The sequence below is a fragment of the Columba livia genome, chromosome 4, assembly GCF_036013475.1.
Source record: "Columba livia isolate bColLiv1 breed racing homer chromosome 4, bColLiv1.pat.W.v2, whole genome shotgun sequence".
In the NCBI taxonomy this organism is placed as follows: Eukaryota; Metazoa; Chordata; class Aves; order Columbiformes; family Columbidae; genus Columba; species Columba livia.
The window spans coordinates 13,743,795-13,771,444 of record NC_088605.1 but is presented as its reverse complement, the minus strand read 5'-3'; the positions used below and the strand labels follow the sequence as shown (position 1 = coordinate 13,771,444).

At 37.1% G+C, this 27,650-nt stretch overlaps 1 protein-coding gene across 2 annotated transcripts in view; it reads left to right on the top strand.

Moving 5' to 3' along the window:
- Nucleotides 1-27,262, top strand: part of STK32B (serine/threonine kinase 32B) — a 162,982-nt gene extending 135,720 nt beyond the window's left edge. For both annotated transcript variants that reach the window (XM_065060513.1, XM_013372292.3), the window contains 5 exons: nt 1,670-1,786; nt 2,897-3,022; nt 7,060-7,191; nt 7,957-8,021; nt 25,744-27,262. In XM_065060513.1, the coding sequence (XP_064916585.1) occupies nt 1,670-1,786; nt 2,897-3,022; nt 7,060-7,191; nt 7,957-8,021; nt 25,744-25,882 (579 nt within the window). In that variant the 3' untranslated portion in view covers nt 25,883-27,262. The remainder of the gene's footprint in view (nt 1-1,669; nt 1,787-2,896; nt 3,023-7,059; nt 7,192-7,956; nt 8,022-25,743) is intronic.
- Nucleotides 27,263-27,650: the final 388 nt, after the last annotated feature.

Below are 27,650 nucleotides of genomic sequence, written 5' to 3'. Positions count from 1 at the left end.
CAAGCTTATAATTTCCTTGATATTTACAGTTCAAAATAACTAAGTACAATATTACAAATCTCTGCAAATCTCAATTAAAAAAAAAAAAAAAACACAAACAAACAACAAAACACAACAAAAAAAGCAAACCTGTAGAATATTAATAAACTTTAAAATAAAGTAAGGGGTTTTTTTTAAGGATTTTTCCAGTGAGGAAAAAGATATGTACAGAAGCATCTTTAACAGCAAAACTTCCTTATTTTTATTCTAATTTTTTACTTCTCTCAAAGATCCATTATTCATTAAAGTTGCTGTTTTTAGAGCTAAATCACGATTTCCAGTGATTGGTGTAAATTCTGTCTCGATGATCCTGTTGGTCACATTATTATATCAAGTCTAAATCAGCAGCAGGTTACTTTGTGACAACAGGCCAAATGTTAACCTTTCATTTTTAATAGCTGTTTTATGGCAGCATTACCACAGGTAGGGAAAAGCATATAAAGCAGACTATTTCAAATGGCAGTTTTGAACCTGATTCAAGAAAATTATGGATTCAGAGCTTACATTTAGTTCCTGTTCAATTCATACAGACATCATATAAATGAATGACAATAGACTAGGTGAATGTGAATCAAAGCAAAAAGGTTTAAGCAATTCTTGGATTTGTTTTTAGAGCATCCCAGTGCCTTGGAATGGACTTGATTTCATATACATGCTCAAAGTTAAACAAGTACATCAATCTTCTTAAAATACGGATATTTTCTAGACTTTTATCAAGAGTGGTTGTAATTTACTATCAGATTTGATAGTAACACTCAGAAATATTCTTAGATTATAATCTTGTACCAGTACACAGTAGCAGGAGTCAAGGGATGAGTCAGTTCTTACTAGAGGCAACATGTGTGTGCCCTTTGCTGTTGAGGATATTGGATTAGAAGGTAAATCTGTATTGTGAGTAAGTTATGTGCATCAGTTTTCATAGTGCTGCTATGATGGCATTTGGCTGCAGATCTCACACCACATATCACAGATCTGTCACCTGCTGGGTACGATTTACTTCACAAGCACTTCTCACTCTATTCTTGTCTAAAATACACCAACACAGAGTTTCATTCTCACAGCTTGCTTCACAAATACAAATCTTTAAAAATATGTGCACAATAATTAATAAGAATATAAATGAGTAAATTTTAGATTTCAAAAAGGGCAAAGGAGAAGGATTGGGACGTGGAGTCTACTTTTTACTGTGCTTCTTACACAGATTTTTTGTAAGCATCTTTTAATTTCTCTGTCTACTACTCAGTAACATCAGGATGACAAAGCTCCTTTTAACCTCTACTTTTCCATTTTGTCAGTTTACATCACAAGAACATTCTAGTATTAGAAGTAAAAAATAGTAAATAATTCACATTTCATATAGAATGCCCTAGAAATAAAATTATTCAGACATCTCATTTGAACTGATATTTCTTTTCATGAGAGAAACATTTGCAGAGGAAATACATCTGTGATTAATTACATTACTTATAACCAAAGAAAAGCACATGCAGAAAGAAGGATTAGCCTCAAAATTGTTATGTTTTGGTGGGTTTGACTTTTCCATCCAAAATACTGAGCTCAGGAAAATGTGAATTGCCTACACTGTTTTATCTATCCTTGCTGACTTGATATTGATTTAATTTTATCCCAGAGGCCCTATGAAATTCATTCAGCCACCCCCATTGATGAGATACTCAACATGTTCAAGATAGAAAGAGTTCACTACTCATCTGCATGGTGCAAGGGCATGACAGCATTACTGAAAAAGGTAAGAAATTACAAACACCTTCTGTCCTCACTTTTCTCCTCTTCCAGGAGACACTCCAACAATGCAGAGGCATCAGGTAAGCACACAATTAGCTAGACAAAACTTCAAGAATAAGAACACAGTGCTTATTCTTAGGGTTCTCTGAACATGAGCAGTGCAGTATTTTCTCTTGAGAAGATGGATAATCCTTAGTCTTAGACTCAGATTTTTTGTGGCCTCAAAGAAACAGAAATCTAGTGTTTTTCTTTATTTTAAAGCTGATTCACTAGTGATACCAAAATTTTGGGGATCAATAATCCCCATTTGGTGCCCTGGTCCCATTCTCTCCAGGCCTGGTTGTGCGTGTGAGAGAGAAAAGGAAGGATCACTCTGCCCTCTGAATTTCTGCTGCAGTTTCCAGCCAGGGAGCTTAGAAATGAAAAGCTCTGTATCTCTACCTGTCCCATGTTGCTATAGTTGCAACAATAAAAGTCGAGCCACTTTGCTGTAAATGTCACTAAGCTACAAGACAGAGTTCTTTCTGAATGCATCATGACCCCAGAATTCTCCTTCTTCCTAAAATCCCATTTATTTGTTTGGTTTCATTTTCTGGTCGTGCTGCAAGTATCATATACCTCTTTTAGGTATTTCAGGTCCCCAGTACTGATATTTGAGCACAAAATGTTAGTGAACGTGTGAATAGAGCAACAGAAGATCAATTTCCTTTGCATCTATTTTTGATAGGTGGAGCAATGAGGTGGCTAATTTTAATTGCTGCCAGGATGTTTCCAATAAATTAAAGACAAAATACAAATTGTTGGGTGGCATTGAGCTGTGATGTTTCATGTCATTTGGACTCTTGTGCATTTGTAAACAGACTTTTGTTATTAATAAAACAGACGAACTAATACAGTTCATGCCTGCAACAGCCATCTGGTGGCAATTAAATTATAGTCATATCCTACAAGTTATTACTTTTATTTTTTTAGACTGGGGCTTCTAGGAGTTGTTAGAGGGTTCCCTAGCCATTTTCTTGTTCTAAATTGTGTATCATACAATTTATGCATGTGATACGTGTACTCTTTTATATGGCACCTGATCCCTTAGAAAATGCTTTGTGCTTGATCACAGCTCCTCACTAAGGACCCAGAGTGCCGACTTTCAAGCCTTACAGACATCCAAAGCTCTCCATACCTAGCTGATGTCAACTGGGATGCTGTTCTAGAGAAAGCTGTGACCCCAGGCTTTGTTCCTAACGTAAGTCGATATGCCAGGTGAACTGTGTTTGCAAATTCTGACTTTAATTATCACTGGCATTTTACTTGTTTATGCTTGCATTTGTTGCTCTTCAGCGATTTATTTTTCACAGGAGTTTTACTTTGGATTCTGCTTTTATTTACTCAGTCACAGCTAAGAGAAAATTTGGCCCATTTCATTAGATCACAACAAAAACTAATTAACTTGGTTCACTTTCTGTTCCCTTTCAAATGAAAAACATTTTCCAGACTTTGCGTTTCAGCTATTAGAGCAAATGATTGTCAGAGTTAATTCTGAGCCAAAGAATACCAAGATTGTTGCTGCTCTGAAAGTTAGGCATCTGAGTAACGTTTGCAAGACTCTTTAACATCCTAATGTGCTGTTCCTTTTTCATTTTAAAAATACTTTTTCAAAAGATTGACCTATTTCCTTTGTGATAGTTTCCTACACTAAAACATTCAGATTATGTGAGGGAATCTGGTGTTTTCTTTTTTTTTTTTTTTTTTTTTTTGTTTTGTTTTGTGGTTCCATTTTATTGTTATTTGTGAGGTATTTCTGCTTTGATCATTTGTAAGTTGAATGGATTTGAGGGCCATGCATAAAAAGCAATGACTCTGGTATTAACATGTTTCTCCGTTTTGTTCAGTCATAGTGCACCAAACAATACATTTTAGCATACTAAGGATTGTTCATATACTTTAACCCAATTGTGAATAAAGATGAGGAAGGAGGAATAACCAGACCCTGTCCTCATCTATGTGCACATTAGAGTTCTTGCTGAATCTGATGGAGACAGGATCCAGCCCTGCAGAAGGGGAGGAAGGGAAGGCATTGCCTAATGGAGCAAAGGCAGCCAGATGGGTTGCCAAGACAGTGCTGGCAGTATTTGCTGTGCTTCTTGGCACCTAACCAGAGCCTTTCCTGGAGGCAACATCCCACAGGAGAAGAAAGCTGTGTGTGAGCAGGCTGGACTTCCCTCAGGGAGCTTGTGGAAAGACCAGGAATGCAGCAGGTAATCAGCACAACAGGTGAAGAAAAAGACAGCACCTCTTGGGCACTTCACAGCAACGTTCACTAGGAATGAAATGCCTTCTTTTCACATTTTATCTTAATGTTGGTGCAAGCTGGAAGCATCTACCAAACTGAGGCCAGTACTCCTTCCCTCTTATATACCCAACTAATGTGATGTGTGCCACTCTCATAGCCCTGTCTCCTGAGCAGCGAGGTACAGTAGTCTGGCTGTAGTAACACGACTGAATAATGGGACTACAAGTTTTCCACCTCCTGCTGGCTTACATGCAGCCTTTCTAAAGCTGGGACACAAGAGTGTGATGGTCTGCATTAGGCCATAGACTAATATAACCTAGTCCTTAAATCACGGTTCTCATGTGGCTGTTTGATTCTTTCCACCTGGACTTAAATTGATTTGAGGGTATCTTACTCCTCAGAGAGTATAGGTAAGTTTCCTGGCTTCTTAAGGACAGAGAAGAAAGTAAATTTAAATGTAATTTCAAATGCCATTTGAAACCTATGTGTCTTGTACCAGCTCTGCTACCCAAGTGGCCTGTCTCTGTGGCTGATGTTGACAACAGTGAAAGTAATGGAAAGTATGAAAAGGGGAAGTTCTCCTGAAACACTTTGAACTGTCTACCATTAAACATGTGTCCAAAGACAGCTATTCTTGTCACATTTGGTTTCACCTCATTCATATTTTGGAGGAAGTATATTTTTAGGAGGATTTACAAAAATATGACTGAAGAGAGTTAATTACCTCAAATAAAATTGTGGTGTTAAACACATGAAAAGGAGTCAAACCATAAGACATTTTGATAACCTAATTTTCCTCATTTTACAACTGAAGAAGTATTATGAGAGGGAAAACCAGTAAATCTAACAGCCAAAACAGTACAGAAATTCAAATATTATGATTGGGGTTGGAACGGTCTGTTTCCCAGGTGTTGCTGGGAAAATAATATTCTAGGTTTAAGAGAAAATAGGAGTAAAAAGTTCATTTTTTTTCTACCTGGATGTGAAAGTCCCATTACAAGTTCTACATTTCAGGGCAGAAACCTACACTGCAGGGTTTGTTCCACCAGGTCAATCAAGCACGTTAGGAAAAACAGTGACAAGGTGAGAGGCAAAGCACCTTTCCTAGCACAACACTTCTCTATATAATAAACTTTGATGTTTCATGACACCAGGTTTGACCAGGCAAAGAACTTTTATCTCTGTTGCCTGTAGAAAATCTTTCACTTACTAACTTCCTGGATTTCAGGCTTTGGGTGAGAGGATGAGTTCAGAACAACATGCGCTGCCATCTGGGGAGAGTTTTATAACTACAGAGTTTTATAACTTTTTGACAGCTTGTTGTCACTGTCAGGAGCTTGCCTGACTTCTGCAGGCGAGAAGGCACCAGGGAGGGCTGTGGTAGGAAGGTCCCATTGTTTAATTTCTCCCTGTTTATTTTGATTCCATAAACATCATTTTTACTTAGCTAGTACATGTGTTTCTTTATGGCTTAGATAGTCTCCTTATATTCATCTTGAAGTCATAAATGGTTAGCTGTTTTTTTGTACTGTTAAATATTTTATAAAGAAAGCAAGAAATTAATTAAAATAATTTTATTTCATTTTTATAGCCTCAGAATTAAATTGATGTATTTTTTAAGTGCTCAAACAAATCTTAAAATTCTACATGCTCAAGAAAGGAACTGATATTGATCAAACATAAAGAATTCTTTATTTATAAATAAACTATAAACCTCCATTAATAAAAAACAAATTTTACTGAAACTGTCTGGAATGCAGGAAAAGGCATCAGAGAGCTTATTATACTTAGAGTATACAGACTTTTCTAGGAATAAAAATGATAGAGTGATCTCTAAATCTAATGTTTAATTTTAGGACCCCATAAGTTATACAAGTGGTTTCTGCTGTGGCTTAGTGTCTTTGATTACTAAATAGTATCTGCCATTTGTATATGACTTCATCTTAGTACTTTCACCTTGATGGTGATAATAGTGTGATCAAACCCTCAGAAGTTCCAGAGGAAAACAGGATGCTTTGAAGATCTTCCACTACACAATTCAAATTGTCTGCAATTTTTTTTAAAATACTTTGAGAGAATGAGAAGGAGAAAGGAATTAATGTTATTCTGACTACAGGAGCAGCAAAACACTGATCCAGTAATTAGGATGCCAAGTAGTGACTTTCTAAAGACGTATTCGGTGCAGCTGAACCATAGATTTTCTGGCCATGCCCTTACTCTTAGCCCTAAATAGAAGAGGAAAAGTTCATCCTAAATGTTGTCATTAAATGTTTTTACTGTACTAATGAATATAAATAAAGAAAAAAAATCTCAAGGCATAATGTATGTTACTGTAAACTTTTATGCTGAAAAGATCTGAAAGAATCAAGAACCTGAAAAGAATTAAGGAAGAGTCTGAAAAGAATCAAGGAAGGAAATGACTGTATAGAACTGGTGTTTCCAATCATCTCACTTAAAAAGAACTTCCTGAAACAATAAAGAATCTTAAGGTTTGGCTCAAGCATCACAAATTGAAATAAAAATGGAGAATCCAGAATATTTAAGTAACATAAGTAATGGGTAAGAAAAAAGTATAATAGATCCATTTTTTTTTTATATAAACCCTGCTAATCTAAAAAGGCCTGCTCCTTCCTTCGTTATCCTCGATAGGAGCCAGGTAACTGAACCCACCTGTAACTCTTCAGAAAATCAGATTTTAACAAGTAAGATCTTAGAGCTATTTCCCATCTCTTCTGCACTATTCCAGTTACCACTTAGGTTTCACAGCAGTAACCAATATTCTGATAAAGACCCTAGGCTAGATTAATGTCACTCACTGGGTCGCTCTAGGAATACATATGTAGGAAGAGGATCCTGGCCTAAAAAGGCATTTTTGATTTTATAGATGTGGTTGGGAAGCTGCATCATTATTAATGTTATTAACACTCGTCAGGCAAACTAAAAAAACACAACGATGCTTCAAAGCGTAACTTTGAATCCTTTTGTACCAGAAAGGAAGACTGAACTGTGACCCAACATTTGAACTTGAAGAAATGATTTTAGAGTCCAAGCCCCTCCATAAAAAGAAAAAGCGACTTGCCAAAAACAAATCCAAAGATGGAGCTAAGGAAACCTGCCCACTGGTAAGTTGGGGACTATGGCTGAAGTCAGTGACACTTCCTTTACACTCTTTAGTAGAAAAACTCAGTTAAGTTCAGTTTTATCATTTCTGAAAAGAGATTTGACCGGTACATCTGTCATTTTACGTATAGCAGAAACCATTTCCAAAGCAAGATGAAAATATTTATTTAAGTCAAACAGTAACGGCATGTTTAAGTTGTAGTCATTTTTAAGATTCTTACAGATGCTCATTTAAAGTGTGAAAAAGTGTTGTCACTTGACAAATATGCTTCCTACACATGGACAGACAGCTATAAGGAGTATTTTTCTGCTGCTATTACCAAAAATGAAAAGTATGTAGTGAAAAGCTTATCTTTTATAAATGTTTTAAAGTTGTCTCTTGCAATTTTGACTAATGTGTCCCACATAGAAAGACACATTGTTTAAACAGTCTAAACTTCTGAGAAGATTAAGAAATAATCATTTTCCAGACTTGAATTTTAGTTTCACTGAGGTTTTATATACTTTGCTGCTACTCTTAATTATTTTGAATGCTTAAGCAAAATTTTTTTCTTAGAGCTATCAGATGTAAAAATCCTCAGGAGTTCTTTGTGGGTGACTTCTTCCAAAAAGAAAAGATTAATTGCCCACTTTTGAAGAGCTTTCAAAACGCTTTTTGGTAGTATTCATTCATATTCCTTTTTGTTCAGTATCGTTCCTGTTGTTGTGATTGTTGTCTATGATTTTCCATCTTTTTTTAATCAACCTATTCATGCTGTTTTTCAAAGAACGTACACCTGCAGCAGTGCTTGGAAACCGTTAGGAAAGAATTCATCATATTCAACAGAGAGAAGTAAGTACATTTCTTAACGTCTGTTTAGCATTTACTACTGAAATTAATTTGAGAACTGTGGTTTTTTCTTTCCTCCCACTGTAAGGAAAAGTGATTAATGAACATAGCAGCAGGGTCTAAAATGCTGGATTTCCATTGATCTTTTTCCCCCTTACAGTCTCTGGTGTGATGGTTTTGTAGTTCTTCTACCTCTGAAAGCAAACAGAATTGCTTGTGGTGAAAGTATGTTGGAGAGATAGGGTAAATGTCACCAAGGCTCTCCAGAGAAATTGTTAGCAATTAAGTAAAGCGAATACAATAAAAGGGGCTGCTTTTTCACTATTCAAACAAAACCAAGAGAAGCGCTAACTAATGAAATTGTAATGGCATAATCTAAAGTGTTCTGACTTGGAAACTCTGTTCGTACTTAACTGCCATAAAAGAGTTTATTTCAACAATAGTTATTTTAACAAAGCTAAATATTGAGGCTATTATCAGACATGAAGCAAGTGCTTCATAGTCTAAGCCTCTGTCAAATTCCTTAGAAACACAAGTCTGAATCCCAAGGATGTCAATAATCTTCCTGGTACAATTAACACACTGCATTCTGCATACAGTGTGGGAGTTGCAGCCACTATGGGCTCATTAGTATTAATACATATATCTCTTAACGGGGAAGCTTTTTTTGTCTTTGATCAAATTATTGCTTTTCATCCAAGTATATTCAGTGGTTTTATTTGACCTAATTATAGCCGTAAGCCTTTCTAATGGAGTTGTGAAATGTTAGAAAATAATTAAAAAGTTGTGACTATCTTAATGTTTACAATGCAGGTAATTACTTTCTTCTGTAATTAAAACTGGGAAAGGGATTATCAAGTTTGCACAGCTGACATGATGTCATGAAGGAAACAATGCCATGGATAACCCCATTTGCCTGCTACAATCTGTGGGATATGTCTATGGCCCATGCCAGCTGCTCACAGAAACTACAATGAGGACTTAAAAAGAAGAAAAGGAAGGTTCTACAGATTTTTCATGTCATTTTGCATGATCTCTAGCAGAAGAGAGACATATTTATATAAGAGCTATAAACAAGAAAAGCCAGACCAAGTCAGCTTGTAAAAGGTTTTTAGAAGGGCTTGGTGGACATCCCTGAATCAGTTCTAGTATCAATGAACTAAAAAACCCCTAAATTTTATAAGAGTTTTATTAAACCACAAAAATCAAAATTATTAAGATTGTAATAACAAGCTTAGAAAAATATTATGTTGATAAATCAATATAATGTATTTCCAATAAGTAGTTCATACCACTAGTAAATTTCCAGATATGACCCTCTCATCTGCTCCGGAATCATGTGTCAAGGAAACCCAATATACAGCAATTTTTGAAAGATAAAATATACTAACAGACTTAGTTGAAATACTTTCAAAATCCCATTATATGTGCTCACCAGCATAGAACAGTTTGTTTTGACATGATTTTACTGTGTTATTCTCAACTCTTTTTTAGCAGTGCATAGGAAGTGTTTTCCTTTTTTTTTCATATTGCATAGCTACGGTGACAACACAAGCTATAAAGAGCTCTGAGACACTGATCAAGGAGAAGTTTAAACAGCATATAAGGAAAACTGAAGCAAAAGATAGAACACATGCACATCATTCAGAACAGCATGTGTTTTTGTCTTTGCTTAATTGGCTTCAACAAGATAAAGGAAAAATATTTAGTATAGACTTAAAATAGATCCTGCATTGTCTAAAGCCAGATCACAATCATTTCTTGTTTTAATTGTATTGGAGTGGGAGAACATGGAAAGCCTTCTGCAATGCTTTTTCAAAGGCAAAAAAAGTTAATAAGGGGGGAAGCAAAAATGGTCTATGTACTGGGTCTTACCTGAAGAATATGATCTGAAGTCAATTTTGGGGACTTGTTTGGCTCCTTTGCTTTGGAAGCAGAGGTCAAATTTTTGAAGTGAAATGTGAATTCGAGTTAGTGGGAACAAAACAAGAGCAATGACAGTCGCAGATTTCCAAAGCCACTTGGCTGATCAAGCTCATAGGAACAGCTGCAGATGCTGAAAGACACGAACTGTCCTATGAACACAATATCCAATAATATGTGATTGTATCATTGGGTGAAGAGTCAGGCTCAAGCAGGGCTTTAAAGCAGTCTCAGATTAATGCAGCCAGATGTTTTGATGTTCCTCTACATACAGCAGAATTGCTTATGTAGTCTAGCTGTCCAAAAATATCTGCATACTTCCATAGATAGTCATTACTTCAAGCTACAAAATGCTGCATTTTATTGTGATTTAAGCCTTCTGCTGAGTTTACTTAAGTCACACAGAACACTATAAAAGTCCTAAGAAGTTGCGAATCAAAAGATGTAGCCCATCTTTCAAGGGAAAAGATGGGAATCCCCGAACTAAAACGATTCTAGGTAAAATTAAATATGTTTTTAATTGAGCAACAGAAAGTCAAGTAGTAATGTGTAGTTAGTGCAATGTTAGCTGCACCAGTTCCACAGCATCTTGCAGTCCAATACAGAATCTGTTTTGATTGAATGTCTTGCTGATACTTCCAGGCTGTGTCTCTCTTTCATTATGTATCTTCCTTCCTGCAACAAAGACTACAAATCTTGAAATATGGCATATTTATTTTCTTTTCAAGAAGCTCAGGAGACTATCAGAAACTCTTAGCCTGCAGTTAAGGGAGGGGTCAGGGACAAGTGGGTGGGATAGAGAAAAGGCTTACCAGGCTAATTATAAACTAATTCAAATAACTGAACGAAGTATTTAACAGCGTAAGTTAATGCTGCCAAAGACAGAATGTGCACGTTTTCACTTTTCTATTACTTTCTACAGTTAAGTAACTGGCAACTGCTATTTATAGGAAGGTTTTAAGCAAGATGAGTACAGGACAAAGAGCCCGTTTTAGCTAATCCAATCTTTCAAACAAGTAGGCTCAGTTAAAAAGGCTGATGTTTTTTCCATACCTTTTCAGTAAGTCTTACATTATTCGTGAATGTAATTTATTTTGTTGGACCATAGTTTAACTATGTAGTTGATAGCTATGGATTGAACCATAACTATAAGATAGGATGAAAGATTTGAAGGATCAAAAAGTGCTTCAGATAGCAGAGTGGCTGAAGTGTCACTGGATGGAAGGCTTTATTCTTACTTACACCAATATTTCTGTGGATGCAAGCTACAAATTAAAATATATGCCTCTTTTGATGTGATACAGGTGGACGTCATCTGCCCACATCAACATTATCTTGCCTTTAAGAGAGGGGGTTACACACTGTCCTGATCTGGTGTAAAATAAAATAGGAAAGCTATTTTGCAATCCAAGTTTTAATGTGGTGCAGGAAATGTTTTATGTTCTTCTTAAGAGTGTCAGTAAAATCTCTTACTTTTCAACATACAAACTAAATAAACTGTGATCTAAAAATGGTCTATGTACTGAGTCTTACCTGAAGAACATGATCTGAAGTTGATTTTGGGGACCTGTTTGGCTCAATTTGATGAAAAATGATTTTTTTTTTTTCTGATTTTAAATCTATTTCTATGGATAGATGCTTTTTTATATCTAGAAATGCAGCACCAAATGTTCTGTGGTATCTGAATATGACTTGACAGCAATTTTTCAACAATCTAATCTTATTTAGAAGGTGCAAGCTATATTTTCTATTGGGTGGGGGACAGGGAGGGGAAGAAAGATTGTACAGGTAAAGTCACACTGTTTGTTTATAGTTTTATTTAAAAGCTGGGCACAGATTATTTTGCTATTTTTTTGTGCCATTATCACTAAACGAATCTTCAAGTCCGTCTACATCTGTTTACGAATGTCAAAAAACTGAAACAGCCAAAAAATGAAGAAATAAGAGTCAATATTTGCTTGTAGTGGAATCACGTTTCTTACCTTTTGTGGTTCCTCAGCTTCTTCCTCTCCCAGAAAGATGTCTTAAGATTAAAGATGCGACCCAACAAAGAACAAAGGGAGAACACAGGAAATATCTGCTCCTCAGGCAGAATAATCCTTCAGTTAGAAGCTTCACAAACTTGTCATAACAATTGTCAGCCTACTAATAAAAGTAAAATAATACAGCCACATTTTACTGAGCAGAATGTATATTTCATATATACAATGTATCTGAAAATGGGTTAGAATTCTGCAGAGCTAGTTTAATAAATGAGATTGAGGGATAAAGAAAGCATCCATTTTTTTTAATATTCTAATAGAAACTTTAAAAATCTTACCACTTATTTTGAAGTTGGAGGGCTTTTTACTTAATACTAATATCCTATAATAGCATTGCTATGATATTCAGCTGTCTAGTCCCCACTGATCTGGACAGGCTTACTCCTTTCCTAAACTACTGGTACACCTTATTTCTCAGTATTTGTTCAATGCAACCAAACTAAAATATTCTTCCACAAAATAAAGCAGTCAGGTAGCTGCTGCATATTTCCCTCTCTTTTCCTAGTAAAATTCAGACTGTTTGGCCATATTTGACACCTCTAGGTGAACAGACAGCTCTCTGTTCCCAGAATAAACAGCAAAATTTGAGGGAACATCTTGTAAACATGTTGTCTAATTTTGTCCATATCATAGACGAAAAGCTTACTTAATATTCCCTGCATTTTTTTGTAAGATCAAATTTATTATCTTTCTTTGTAGTTCCTTTTCTTCCCTTCTAGTTGTCTTTTCAGATTCAAATTCAGAGTCCCTGAGTGTTCTCTCTCATTTCAGTTTGATTGGAATTGAATATTCATAATGATTTGCAGTATACCTCATTGAATGTACGTTTCTTAACAGGTATTTTATGTCACTTAGAGTCTCTGGAGATATTTATGTTATCATAATCCCCATAATATCTGAATGCTTTTTGGATGAGGTTATAGCACAACTTTTCTTGCCACTTTTGCTGACTTTAATTCACTTAAAATCCATCTTTTTTGGAGCATTTCAAGTGATTGTACTGCTCTTCACTGATCTCTTTCTTATCCCTTTTGTAATGGATATGATTGCTTTTGGAGATTGCTCCTTCAATCTCTCTTAATCAGAAAGATGCCTTTCTGAATATAATGGAACCCAGCTTGGTTTTGGGCACTAATAACTGCTGCTTGGTCATACAAGCCCTTTCACTTCTACCTTTGATTTCTGTTCATTACTACTGACTTAGAATTACGGTCCAAATGTGACTCTCAGTGACTCAAGCTGACGAAAGGTTTGAATATAGCAGGTCCAAGCTCGTCATTTTTCTTCAAGCATATCTTCAAATTAACTTTTTTGAGAAAGGAGTGGTCATACAAAAGCCATGGTTTCAATAATGTGTTCCCTTCACAGCTTTATGAAAAGAAAAAAAGACTAATGAGTATCTAGAATGTTATTTTTCAAAGCCTTCCATGAAAAATGGTCTGAGTTTTCACAAGCAAGCAACCAACCATATCATTGTAGTGGCTACACTTCACCAAATGAACATATAAATTCAGGAATGAAAGTTTGTGTGGGGGTGTGTATACCAGAGCATTCTCTGTGCTGAAATGTGATCCTAGAAGGATTAGGATAACAGACGCAGATCCTCAGCACCTCAGATCAGCAATCCTTTTCCATTTACAGAAAGCTAAACACAAATACACCTTAAGAAAGCTATTCAAAAGTCAATTCATAGGCAGAGAAAAGAAAGATACATCTTTATTTGTGCATCTCAGAATTTGAAGAGGAACCAAAACTGTATCATTCTAGGACCATATAAGATTTCTTTTTAATAGCTTACCTGGGACAAATGAGATCTGTTGTAAATGAAGACTGCATAACAGGTCCCGACTATTCAAAGACTGTAAGGGATTATCTTCATGATTTCTCTTCATCTCTCTTCGTAACCTAAACTAGCATAAATTCTCACTTGTTAGGAGTTCCCATAAATGAAGAATGAGTCATGAAGACTGAACTCCTTGTCTTGTTTCAGGAAACCGTTTTGGGGCCAGTTCCTGAAGCAATGCAGAAACAAGCCAGAAACAACAGTATGGCCAGTCATTCTGATACTTTGTGTATCTTTTGAATGTATTCATAAATGAGTTGGAAAGGGGGATGAATGATGATGTGATAAAGTCCATTTCTGATACCAGAGTAGTCCAAACTCAATCTGACTGCGAAGACCTGCAGTAGATTATGGTAGTTACGGTGTTGAGTTGCAAGTTATTAAAAAAATGGCAACTGAAATTCAGTAGTGATAAAAGCAAACATGTGGGGCAGAAAATAACCTAAACTTTATCTTTAGGACAATAGACTCTAAATTAGCTTCAGTTATGAGGGACAGAGAGATTTTGAAATGACTGTGGACAGCACAAAGTTTAGTAGACAACTAAAAGGTGTTAGTATGCTCAAAATTGCAAAGAAAGCTATACAGAAAAGAACATCAGGATGTTAGTGTGTATATAAATACAGTGTACAAGTCTGCTTCCTTATCACAAAAAAAGACACAGAGGCCTTAGAATGGTTACAAAAAGAAAACCAGGACTGACCAGAGGTGTGGCATGGCTTATATTAAATGATTTCATAGACCTGAACTAGTTTGAACTCAGAGGCAACTGAAAAGGCAGAAGCAGGCTAAACAAAAATATTTCATTTGGGCTTGACCTAAAGAGTCATTTTACCTTGAAACTTTCACCAGAAGAATAAAGGAAGGGAATATTTCAAAGCAAATCCTACGATCTATCCATCTGCTGACAGCTGAACAAAAGGGTGAGACTGCATTCTTCAGCATACGTACTCAAGGGGCTAGGAAATGTGTCTTTCTTGAGAATGAGTTTTGGTCCAAACTGCTGAGAAATATCCTTATGCATGGGCAAATGCCTGTAATTTATAAGCTGGATTCTGGCTAACTAGAAAGAGAATTTTCTCTCTGTGGTTCCACAAAGTCTGAAATTATACATTATGGGGAAATTCTATACCTTCTTTCCTGTTCCTTGTACGTGTGAATCTACAGATGTATCTAAACTAGAAAAACTAGTTCACATTTTAAAATGTGGCTGAACAAGACAGATGTTGTTTAGGATGCACCTGGTCTTGGATGGACGATAACCCACTTCTAGGTGACACTTATTTTACTAGTTTGAACGTGGCTTTAATGTTAGTGTCAATTGATTGGTTTAGTCTCATTTTCTTAAGTGGCTGTACATCATTTGATGTTTTAATTTATTTATTTAATCTCTTTAGTCTTATTTTGCTTTATCAATTCCCAGGGTAAACCTGAGATCTCAAGACATTGCAGGTCAACATGCTACAGCATCCAGTAAAATTAGTCACTTGACTTGCACATACTGGTATTTCACATGTCACTCACACCACATGTGCACCTGAATCCATTATGCTTGATTATAAATTGCTGGCTGGTAGAAAATTATATTCACAGGCATTTACTGAATGTAATTACTCAGCAGGATCCATCAACCTGAATCAATTACCCATGGTGTAAGCATATTTCCCCAAGGTTTTTTGGAAAGGGTGGGAGTAAATGTCATGAGTATCAACGGCACAAGAAGACATCTGTGCTACATGAGGATACTAACTCAAAAATTTTACTTTCCACATTCAGCTGAAATAGAGCATATCTTTTAGTCTGTGCCTCAGTCATTTAAATTTAAATGGAGTTAAAACAGAGCTATTTGAATGATTACATAGTAATCTACTGAGCTATCAAAACACATACGTCACAGCATATTAGGAAAACAGACCTGAGATTATGACTGTTTCTATCAAAGCAATCAGTACCAAGAGTACATGTTTGGGGTCAAAGACAGACTGAGTTAAATATTAGTTAGATGCAGAACATTTCCTATCCCAAAGGGTGTACACAAGATTTTCAAAGCTATCTGAAATACATAGGAATTAGATGACAAAGTATTTTCCAAGATACAATCCAAGTCATGCAAAAAAGCCATTGCTGGCAGACTCAGAGCATGAGTCTGTTACAGGCACGTCCGCATGGATGAACAGGCAATCACAACCCTCTGCTCCTTGGTGACTTCACTACCGTCTCTTGGCAGTGTTTATCGGTGTGTGCTGTGTACCAGGCTGGTGGGACTATTCAATTTCTGCACACCTGAACAATGTAGGTGTAAATTAGCTCCAATTCAGAAGCAAATTGGCTCTGCTAAGCAGTGCAGTGTGTGGTGAGCTTATACAGCTGCTAGAAAGGGAGGGCCAGGAATCTGGTTCGGAGAGGAAAGGTATCTCTATTTTTCTAGAGATGCAACAAAACTATATTCCTTTAAACTAATAAATTTAGAAATAATTTATTATTTTAAGCTCCTTTAGTAGTCAGTGGCGAGAGACTTGTATCTCCCAAGGTTGGTCTGTGACACATAAATTAGATAACTTAGACTGGAACTAATTAATCTATGTTAGTGCCTCTGTTTATCCTGTAGAGAGAACCTGAACTAATCTTTCTGTTGTCTACAGTTAGCTGGCATAAAATCCATCCCACAGTTGTCAGCTCAGTTAATTTCTGCAAAACTGAACACTTAGCTGCCAGTCCAACCGGCACAGCTCATCTGTGATCTGCTGTTGTGTCTGCCTGTGCTCTCCGAGTGTCACATAAACAAGGGCATCTCATGGGGCACCAAGCACCACTTGTGGGGCAGCTGCATTTGAGCCATATGTACCTCCTGTGGGCAGTAGGCCAAGAGCAAGCAAGTTTTAAGTGTGAAAATTATCAAGGAAGAGCTGAAGACTCATGACGTTCACTCTTGCTAGTGATTTGAGGTTACTGCTTGGACCCAGGTCTCCCAAAATACATACCTGCTATTACACAAACACACAGTAGCATTGCGTTTCATTTAAAGCTGCTCAGCACACGTTGGTTCTCTAGGCAAAGTCTAGAGCGACAAGCAATTATCTGAACCTACAGATGCTAATTTTCAATTTGGAGTTGTGTGACTCAGCACTGATGTGTTTCTGAGTGATGAGTGTTGACTCTGCTCCAGTCGGTTGTTAAGTACACCCTGGTCTGGCCCAAGCCTCCTCTGGCACAAAGCAAGGTTGTGCCTTCCTTGTTTGTTTGAAAATGCTTAGCAAATTCATACACTTATCAGTGTTTTCTGTTTTCTTGAAAGCACTACTAAGATCACTCTGTGCACGAGATAAAGAAAAGCAAACTATTAACTCTGCCATGGTTACTGCTCCTCTGTCAGGTGTAAAGAAGATTTTTTTAATAAAAAAATAATGTTAGCTATATACAGCTGTCTTTTGAGATAGTTTTATTAGCTATATAATTAGTTAGTTTAACTAATTATATCTCTATGGTTGGCATTCTTTTGAATCCCTCCTCATTTTTCAGGTGTTTAACTCTTCTTCCATTTGTACTCTTCTTTTTTTTTTTCTCTTATTCTGCATTTTCTACCTTCATTGTTGTTTACTGCCTGTTTTTTAAAGGCAGAATACAGGCAGTCTTTCATAGTGCTCAGTTGTTAGCATGGTCCCTGGTGTCATTTTTCCCAGGCCAAAATCACTGTCTGAAGCAATTCCCTTCATGCTTCAGAGGTTAACAGAGACCAAAGGCTGCCTAACAGGCAGCTGGAACGCAACAGCCCTGGTTTGAAGATTAGGGAGTTTAGCCATAAGGATGCAAGCCAGCCTGCGCCACTTAGCTTCAGGCATCAATCTCTGCACCATTTTATCTTCTGGTGCAAATGTAACCGATGCCTAAAATACAGAAATTACATTCCCAAGCAAAACTCTGTTTGATGCCTGTCATGAGAGCTCTCCTGTGTATCGCTGGGGAATGGGAAGGGGATGAATACTTTAGCAGGAGTTCAGCTTACCAGGTAACTTAATCTTATGCAGGATTGTTATACCAACTAATTCTGATATATATTGCTATGAAATCAGAGCATTTCTTTTCAAATTGGGGAATTTTGCAGAATTTGGCCAGAGATTGACCACTGTCCACGTGTCCTAACTGTGTGCCAACTCCTCACCCTGCACCCTGGTTACCTTGGAAAGCAAAACTGAGCATGAAAGAGCAAGACAGGATCTGCAGCTCACACAAACAGGGTGCAGACAATCTATGAATATCGCATTTGTTCTTTTTGTTAGCGTGTTTCCTTAAGATTTACACTGAACAAAGGTTAGTCTTTTCTTCTTTATATATAAACAAATTTCCTAAACTTCTGATCAACTCATTGGCTTATTTTTATCTTTTTAAAAAATAAAGCAAATGCAAAAAATTTCACTCCTCTCTGATACATTTGGTGGCTATTTTGTTCTGAAAAGTAAAAATACTGTTCCTAGATATGCTTATTCAGTTAAAAATAACCTGATGAGGATGCTTTGCTCACTTCTTTCTTCTTTTTTTTATTTTAACTTTTCACTGAAAAATGTAGTTGAATGAAAACCTGGCAGATGAGAACCAGTAAGTAGAATAACGGAGATATAAGAGTAACACTCAATTACAACTGTAAAATGCTGCCAGCTTCTTCAATTTTTACAAAAATAGAACACAGCAAGAACCAATTTATAAGAGAAACCTTTGAAAATGCAGGAAGAAAATTATCAAGTGTCCATGTATCAAACTCAATTCTTGTTCCCCACAGTGGCAGCCAGGTGACATGCCAAGCTGCTTATTGTCTCAGAAATCATTCTCAGTTATCAATACCTCTACAATCTTTGCCTACAACTGATGTTAAAATGATGGCAGAAAAATAATGGGGAAGTTTTCAAAGAGGAGTTTAAGACGCACATGCATATAACTCATTATTTTTGAGAAGTCATGTGCACACTGCAGGACCTACATATTATTGCCAAAAAATTGTCCCGATTTTGTAGTGTGTGCACTTTTACTAATGTGCACAAGCTCCTATGAAGTTTAAATAAGAGATTTTATGAAAGATAAAGTTTTACATGAGCTTGGGGAAGTGGCTTTTTCTGGCTAAAGCATGAAAGATTGTGGGTGCCACCAACATTTTTACTTGATGTCAAACCAAGGCAACAGAGTCTTTTTGGGGCTGCTGGGAGAGTTGATGCAGAAAACAAACTGATGTGACCAATATTGTTAGTTTTCACTTGTCTACCACCTACTTACCACTGAACACTCATTATTTAGATTGGAGAGGTAAACCAAAACATGCCTTCTCATGATGGTTATGCAGATATGTAAAGTTCGAGCTACCCAGCAGCTTTCTGTTTATACTTTCTATCAGATTCCAGGTTGCCAATACCAGGCGTGATGCTGGACTTTCAGGTGACAGTATGAGTCCTTTTGGATCTTCACAGTCCAAATCCTTCTGTTATTTATCACAATAAGTTTCTCTGAATAAGCCACTCCAAAATGTGAGGAACACAAGGACATAATCTGCACTTGTTCTATAGGAAGGAAAGAAGAAAGTCTTATTGCCACAGTTAGACTTCAAAGTCCCATGAAGTCTATTTTTCTACACCTTTTGACTGGAAATAAATGCTCTATGGTGCCACAAATTTACCAGAATGTTTAAGTTGAAAGTTTCATCTTTGTTTTATATGTAACTGAGCAGGGAACCCAGTTCTGGTGAGGAATACAACCAGCCACTAATCATCTCCATCTCTTTAGAAAGCAAATTCTGGGCCATTTGGTAAAACAGTGCTTACTTATCATCAATGCAGATTAGATGTCATCAGTTGCAGGCAGTGGAGGTGTGAGGACAGTCAGAGCACCATCACCAGCACCATGAAGAAGTAATCGTGTTGACCACATCTGATTTGTTCACCCTGGTGTTTTTTGCTTGTGTTCATATACAAATTTTGATGCATCATTACCACAGTGAAGAAAAACTAAAATTATAAACAAGCAGTGGGCAATAGCAGTGGGCACCAAACTGACACCTTGCCTGCCCTCAGTGCCAGGATGTCTCATTCCAGCCTTGGCTATTTACAACTAGCCACTGTCTTGGCTGGGCATGTTGGGTATTCCCAGCTCTGCAAGTAACCCTGTGAGACATTGCTAGTGTGGGGCTCCTCGTGCTTTATTGAGCTCACCTTCATGGCCTTGTAACACTTTGTAAATCTTATTTTCCATTTGACTGGAATTTTTACAACTTCAGCATATCCAGCAATTTTATTTATAACTTCCACACTTTTATTTTTTGTGACCAGGATATAACCAAACAATGTCTGTGTCTGTCAATTTCTGGCTTCTTCTAACTCCTTTACAAAGTTTCATTGCTAGATCTTTTCTACTGAGAATGAAAAGTCTTTAGTGCAGTATTTTGAGATAATATTATCTTTCAAAGAGTCCATGTTTATCAACCGATATTCTAAAAATATGGTATTTGGACATAAGGTTTTTCTGAAATCCCTCTTCTGAAATCTCTTTTCTAACTTCTGTTTCTGTGCTCCAGTAGACAAACCACAGTGACATACACAGAGATATGTAGCTGAAATAGTTAATTTCTGAGCACAGTCATTCTTCATGATAGATTAGGGGTTTTTTTTCTCCTGATTCAGACATGTTCGTAATTACCCTTCTAGCAATGCCATCTGGACAAGACATCAGCATTACTTATGTATAGCTGCTAAATCATAGAACTGAAGTGGGTTTCTAACTATTTAGTGAGCTGTCCCCCAGGATTCATGAATTTCAAAAGCTAGCATAGACATGCTTGGTCTGTTCTGACCTCAGACCCCCTTCTTTGTGAAGAATTACTGGGATAAATGTTGCACAGATTTATCTGCTCCTTGAGGCTTCTTTCAACGGATGTAAAAGTTTCCATTAATAAAACTTCTTTTTCTTCAATAAAACTGCTGTTTCTAAAGCTCATCTTATTATGCCAAGCTTTTCCCCAAAGCAAGAGCACCTGTTTTCTGCAGCAAAGTATTTGAAATATCAATAGGCCAAGGTAAAATGCTAAATCTAGAAATGGGAAAGCAAATTCTACTGCCCTTTAGACTGTTTTATTTCCTCCACATTCAGGACAGCGAGTTCACGACACTAGCAAACTCACTTGCAGATTTTCTGTGATAAAAAGAGTGTCTTGTAGGACCTGGTACATGTGGCAATCTCAGAAGAGTGGTAGTTCTGCCCAGCTTGAATTCTCTTTTTTCCAGTATAAGTTCTGTCCTAAACGGTTGCCAAGTGTGTGCCCACTGCTTGAAACATCTCCCATTTCTGAGGCTTCAGTTTCATACTGACAGCCTGGCAAGACCCATTGGTGAGTACATCATCTCCACAAAGGTGTTATCATGCACAGAGGTGTTGTTCGGCAAAAACAAACAGACAAGAGTGACAGGCAATGTAGCAGCCTCCATACAGCTCTCGGAGTAACTACGTTATGTAAACCTGACACCATTGCTCTACATTACTTCAGGGTTTTTTGGACTAACAGTTTTTCCATCCTTTGAATGCCCTTCCACTGAGCAATATCTGATTCAAGATCCAGCATTGGAAATCAATACTGCAGGAACTCTGCTATAATATCTGAGTATCAAGATAATAAGAATCTTTAAAACCTTTCCATAGCTCACATGGACGCTTTCTCTTTACCAGAAACACTGTTGAAGCCCAAGGCTTCACTGAAGGCTCAGTTACTTTTCTTGATGCATTCCTGTAGTGGTTGGCACAGCCTCTTTCTTCCTTGCTGCTGGAGAGGAGGTTGTTCAACACTCACTGTCATGCACTGTCAATATTTCACAGATCAATGGTGAAGGGAAGCAAAACTCAGCTTATCTCTTTGTTGGTTCAGCAGAACCACTCTTAATTCCCAGCATAACTGCCTCAGGGACTCTATGTATTTGTACAGAATTGTCATGGAATAAATGTAACAGAGACTGTTTAAACTTATTTTCATATTATTTTCCCTTCAGGATATATTTTTTCCATATGACTGCCCACTAGAACCACTTGTTCACTTTTTTCATCTGCAGTTGGCCATTTTACCACTTACTCTCAGTCAATAGCATTCAGCAAAGGAGCAGCTACCTGGTTCAGATCCATGGCTACGTTCTCATATAAGCCATTCATTCTCCCTGGGCCTTTGTCAAGTTATCAGAGCCTGTAGCTACATCAGCTTAAAGGCAAGATAACTCATTCACTGGAAAGCAGTTTTCTACAAATGATTTCTTGCACTAGTGCCATTTTTAAACAAGATGTCCCAGACTGCATTTATTTTTTCATGGTTACAAGAAGCATGTTGAGGTACCTATGTTTTTGAAAAGCTGAGGACGTGTGATGGAAAAGTACTCCGGCTCTGGCACCAAGGAATCAAGAATTTATGAACATGAGATAAATTTCACTTCTGTAACTGTCTAACATTTTAACTGAAGAGACTGCTTGTTCACAGATGCTGTGGTGAGATTTGTTTAGGTCTTGACCCAAGCTGATTTGTAGTTTGGAGCTAGATTGAAATACAGACCAATTGCTGTATTTTATTTTTTGCTGAAATTGTGGTGGTTTGGGGGGAGGCCTTAGTCTCTTAGCAAATCTGAAATTTTGACAGCCATGTTGAATCTGCAACTTTTCATCCTTTTCATTGACCTTATCCTACTAAGCAGCCTAATGACAAACTTCCAATACTTTTCTTCATCTAGTGAAAAAAGCTGAGCTGTAAGCTCTTCCCTGGTGGTCCCAAAGTTTGCTACTGGGTTTCATTAGATGTTTGTGATTTTCACTCTGGCCTGCCATAGTCGTAGCAGTATTTTTTTTTTCTGCAGTATTATATTTAGCCAGTCTACTCTCTTTACTTTTGTATTCTTATATATTCAATAGTGCAAATATGCATAATTACATATGCAGTATAATTACATTTTGCTTCATCGTATATGCCACCTTCCTTTTTTAATCATCCCAGACACCAGACTCTAATTCCACATTTCATTCAGGCCTGTAAGGCAGTGAGCAGTACTTAGAGGCACAAAGCTCTCAGTTTCCAGCGTTCTCAGCAGCAGCTGCCCCAACAGCTGATGTGCAACTATGAGTAAAGTCCCACATTGCTTGGCACGTTCCTGCTCTTTGCATCCTTTGCCTAAATGAGAGTGGCAAGCACAAGTCTGTAACATGCTGTGTCACCATTTTATCCAGAAAAACCTCCTGAGGGCACGGATTTGATAAGAACACAAGTTTTCATCAGTCCAGGCATGGCTGAAATGTCCTTTTTGTTTCTATTTCTCAGCCACAACTTATCCAGCTCAGAATTATGACTAGCTCCAAGCCATATGAGAGTTTTGACAGATGTAATTCCCCCTCAGCTTCATCTCTCCCCATTACCTTCACTTGTCAAGAAAGAAGCTGAGGCACAGAAAAGGGCCCAAAGGGTGACAGAAGTAGAAAGAGAATCAGCATCTCCTGATTCTTAGTCCAGTTCCCCAGTCCCCAGGAAACATTGGTAAGTAGGTGTCAGCTTGCCCATTTAAACCCCCTATAATGAAGTCTTTAACATAATTTTAATAACTGGATAAAGCGATTGATAAATTATTAAACATTTAAATAACAGTTAAATTTTTACTACATGTCAGGTTACTAACCAATTTTTTATTTGTATAGTTTGTAAATATGGGTAGTGAATCTCGATACAGAAATAGAATTGTCTGAAAAGATAATACAATGAAGAAATGCTAAAACAATGTATTTCTTTAGCAATTCCAAACCCCCATAATATAGCTATGGTTAAATAATAGACCTGAGGAGTATGAACAGGATAAAAGAAAATAAATGAAAATCAACAATATAAATCACTGCTGTAGAGAGTGAGAAGTTCACCTCTGGTCAGTGGTAACTTTTGAACTCAGCATGGGCTTCATTTCTGCTTTTTCCTGCTGTCCTCCTCACATGCTGCCTTTGTGCCAGTTTGAGTGGTTTGAAAAGAAAAATAATTGATGTTTTTCTGTTTTATGTTGTTTTCAAAAGACTTCTTATTTCTCCATTAATTTAACAGTACAGTAAATGCCTTCTTTTTCAGCATTTTATGAACCAAATAAACATTAAACAAATTCAGGAAGAAAAGCACTTAGACCAGTGCAATGATCCCTCAGATCTCCATAGAGTGAAAATTTGTGTCACTCCACTATTGAGCAGTTTGCACAGCTTTGCAACTGGTTCTAAAGCTGATGGTTTGACTGGAATGGTGGACCAATTTCTCATAATGAAAGGAATGTCCCTAAGCTTGCTTGTCATGAACATCAGTGAAGATAGTTCATCGGCTTTTCAGTGAGGGACTGTAATATCTTGGTCATCCATTGGTCTATAGACTCACTGGTAGCCACTGCATTTCTGGTGCACTCAAAAAAAATCACTTTTGAGGTAAATGCTTTTTAGCAATTTGTTCCTCTAATCTCTTTTTTTGTTGTTTTGTTTGTTTGATGGTTTGTTTTTGTTTTTGTTTTGTTTTTTGCTATTGTTGGGGTCTTCTGGGTTTTTTGGGGGTTTGTTTGGTTTTGTGTTTTTTTGGGGTTTTTTGTTTGTTTGTTTGTTTTTTGTGTGTGTTTTTGTTTGTTTGTTTGTTTGTTTTCCACTATGCCTTCTAGTTTTTTATTTAAGTGTTTGTGCTCTTTCAAACCTAACTTATTTGGATAGTGTTTTCATTGTTTTTATTTCTAAAAGTGTCCTTCAGTCCTCTCTTTAGCTACAACAGAATTTTCATGTCCTTTCACATTATTTTACGAGTCTTCAGTATGATATCTCTATAGACTTCATGACACCTGGAAGTATTTCACCCTTAAACTGACCCTTTAAATTTCATTTTTGTATGCTCTTTCGTTATTGAATATTTTCTATGTATTCAATGTTACTTGCAAAGGTTTTTTTTTGGAGTGTATCATACATACCACTATTACAAACAGTTTATCCTATAGTGTCTCTGGTACCGGCTCTCGGTGCCTTTTTTGGGACTACATCAACAGCTGTTTCTCATTTTGAGAAAACAAACAGTCAGGGAAAAATTCCTCCAAAACAGCAGCTGTTCATGTTTTCAAAAAAATTGGTCTCTACCTCATTGCTTCTCCATGAATCTTTACATCCTTCTTAAAAGTACTTACATTCTGTCTGTGTTTGGAGAACACTGAATATCACATGAAACACAGTAAAATCATAGATGTTGATACAATTGTTGAACAGAAATGCTGAGAAGCTTGATGATAAAACGATTGTTGGGGACTGCAGGTACTACTAGGGTTCCTGCTGTTGTCTAGGCAATTATTTCAAAAGAAGGTAACTTTAGAGTTTTTAAACAGTGTAAGATTTTTTTGTTGTTGTTCTTGTTCCTTGAAACCACCCAGGAGGCTTTGACAACATACTAAGTAATAACAAGAAGAATGGTTAATATAATTTAATCTCATGGGGTTTTTTTCTATTGTACTGATGGAGGTTACTGATAATTTTGTAGGACAGCAGAGACGAGCAGCTGCTTACTGCTGTTATGTACCCAGTCAGCTACTCTCATCAGGCTTGACCTACCTGGAAGTTTTTTCAAGGCACAATCTGAGCGGAGATGCTAAAGCCAGAGAAAGCACCCTCCTCTGCTGTCTGTGTATGATAAGCTTTAATGGGAGAGGTATTTGACCAAAGCCCAATGCCACATGTTTAGGAGGAAGCTATGATCAGTGTTTAAAAGAAATGACAGCTATAAAGCTCAAGGAGTTAATAGAGATTGAATGGTACAGGGATCGGTTTTGCACGCAAGTGTATGTGGCTACCCACAGGGCAGGTGATGGCTGTCATTCTGGTACACTTATCTGTACACAATAGCTATATCAATATTTTTAACCTCCGGCAGATTAAGAAGACAGCAGGATCAAAGTGGACAGACTTCCAGCCTGGGCAGCAGAGCAGCCCTTCAGAGCCATGAGAAACTCCAAGACGGACGTAACAACAATTTACTGGGACATGGCTGCACACGAGGCTGCAGCAGCTAGTGAGGGACGGCCCTGCAGACACCGTCACCCTGGCAGGGTGAGGAAAGGTCCTCTCTGCACATGCCTTCACCTTCACCCCTTGCATCCCAGGACATCTGACTTCTCCAAAAGCAGCATCCCCAGCCCAGTACAAACCCACAGAGCACACCAGCTGAGACTTTCCATGTACAGCCCCTCTCTTCTTTGGACTCTGCCACTAGAAAAATGACCATCAGCAACAAAATACTGTTCTGTAAGTAAGTGTGACTACCCTTTTCAAAATCCTGGAAGAAAACTTGAAACAATTAATTAGGCAGTCTCTCAAAGATTGCCACGTTTCTGGCTACTTGCAAGAGACAAAGTCATGTTGGGGTCAGGTTTATATTGAAGGCTTTATGTTACCCTCTCTGTCTCCATTCATTAAAGTGGTCCAGTTTGGAATTTTATGAAACTGCCGGACACAGCTGTTTCTGAGCACCTGCTGTTGAGTTTATTAGAGATGTATATAATGTAAATACATGAATGTGGTGTGAAAAAGGCCAAACACTGAATAATTTCATTAAAATACCTGAAGCCCATTGGAAAAGTTACAGCATGAATGTATTCACATTGTTCTTTAACTTCATGCATTCTGCTTTGTAGTAAAAGATGTGACCCTGGCCAAGTTAAAGTTTTGATAGTGACTTTAGTGGATGCAGGATCAGACATATCAGTAGTCTATGATCATCATGACAAAGAAAGATCTTTGTAACAATAGGCTGACTGAACCAGAGTTGAAAAACAGCTTAGTAAGGAGAAGTAAAATAATTAGGAATTTGCTAGGATTCATAGTTCGATGTTGTAAAATGTGAAGAAGTTACATGTGTCTCTTTTTTCATGGATCTATTCTGGATGATAACCATTTTGAATAGAAAGAAACACGCTTTACCGAAGTATTGCTAACATGAAAGCCTTTTTTATTTTTTAAATTTTCTTAAGTAGCACCCACAATTCCAGACGTATATGGTATTTTACAACTTGTACATCCACATTTTGATAATAAATGCATGCTCGTTCTGTGCTATTGTGCTTTTATTTTTAAGGGTTACCATCCGTATGCAAATTTCATTTCAACTTTTTTAAACAAATCAGTTAGGCTTTTGGAAGTGGAAAACATTTTATTTGTAACAATCTATTTTTACTGTATTGTTTCCATTATATCTTCTACTAAACAAAATTCTTTGTAATTGAATCTATTTTTAAATTTGGTTTCACATTATATGTAATTTTTGTCACAAATTTTTCATAAAATACAGATTTTTATTGCTCCATGAAATGATATGGTGTTCCTATCAACAACAGATCGGTTTACAAATGTAGTAAGGTAAAGATTTTACATGTGTAACAAAGATTGTGTTGGTCTACTTGCTTAATTTGGACATTCTATTTCAGGCTGGGAAGGCACTTTTGAAGTTAATGTCTACCACTTTACAGTCCTACTGCATTTTGGTTCGTATTGTAGCACCCAGATTCTTTTTGGATGATACGAAACTGGAAAATGTGCTCCAAGAGGGCACTTAATGTCATCTTCCCAGCTTTGGGGCTGTAGAGCACAGGAACAGGTTGTAGCAAACATGAAATTAAACATCCCAAAATGTGCCTCGGGTGGATGTCAGGTCAGCATTGCTGAGCGTTCTCCTTCCAGAACCCCCTGTGAGGCTGCACTGCCTGCTAATGCATACAGAACCATGAAGAAGCCTGGGTTTATGGAATTAAGATCCACAGCCTTTAGAGTACAGTTTCATCAATG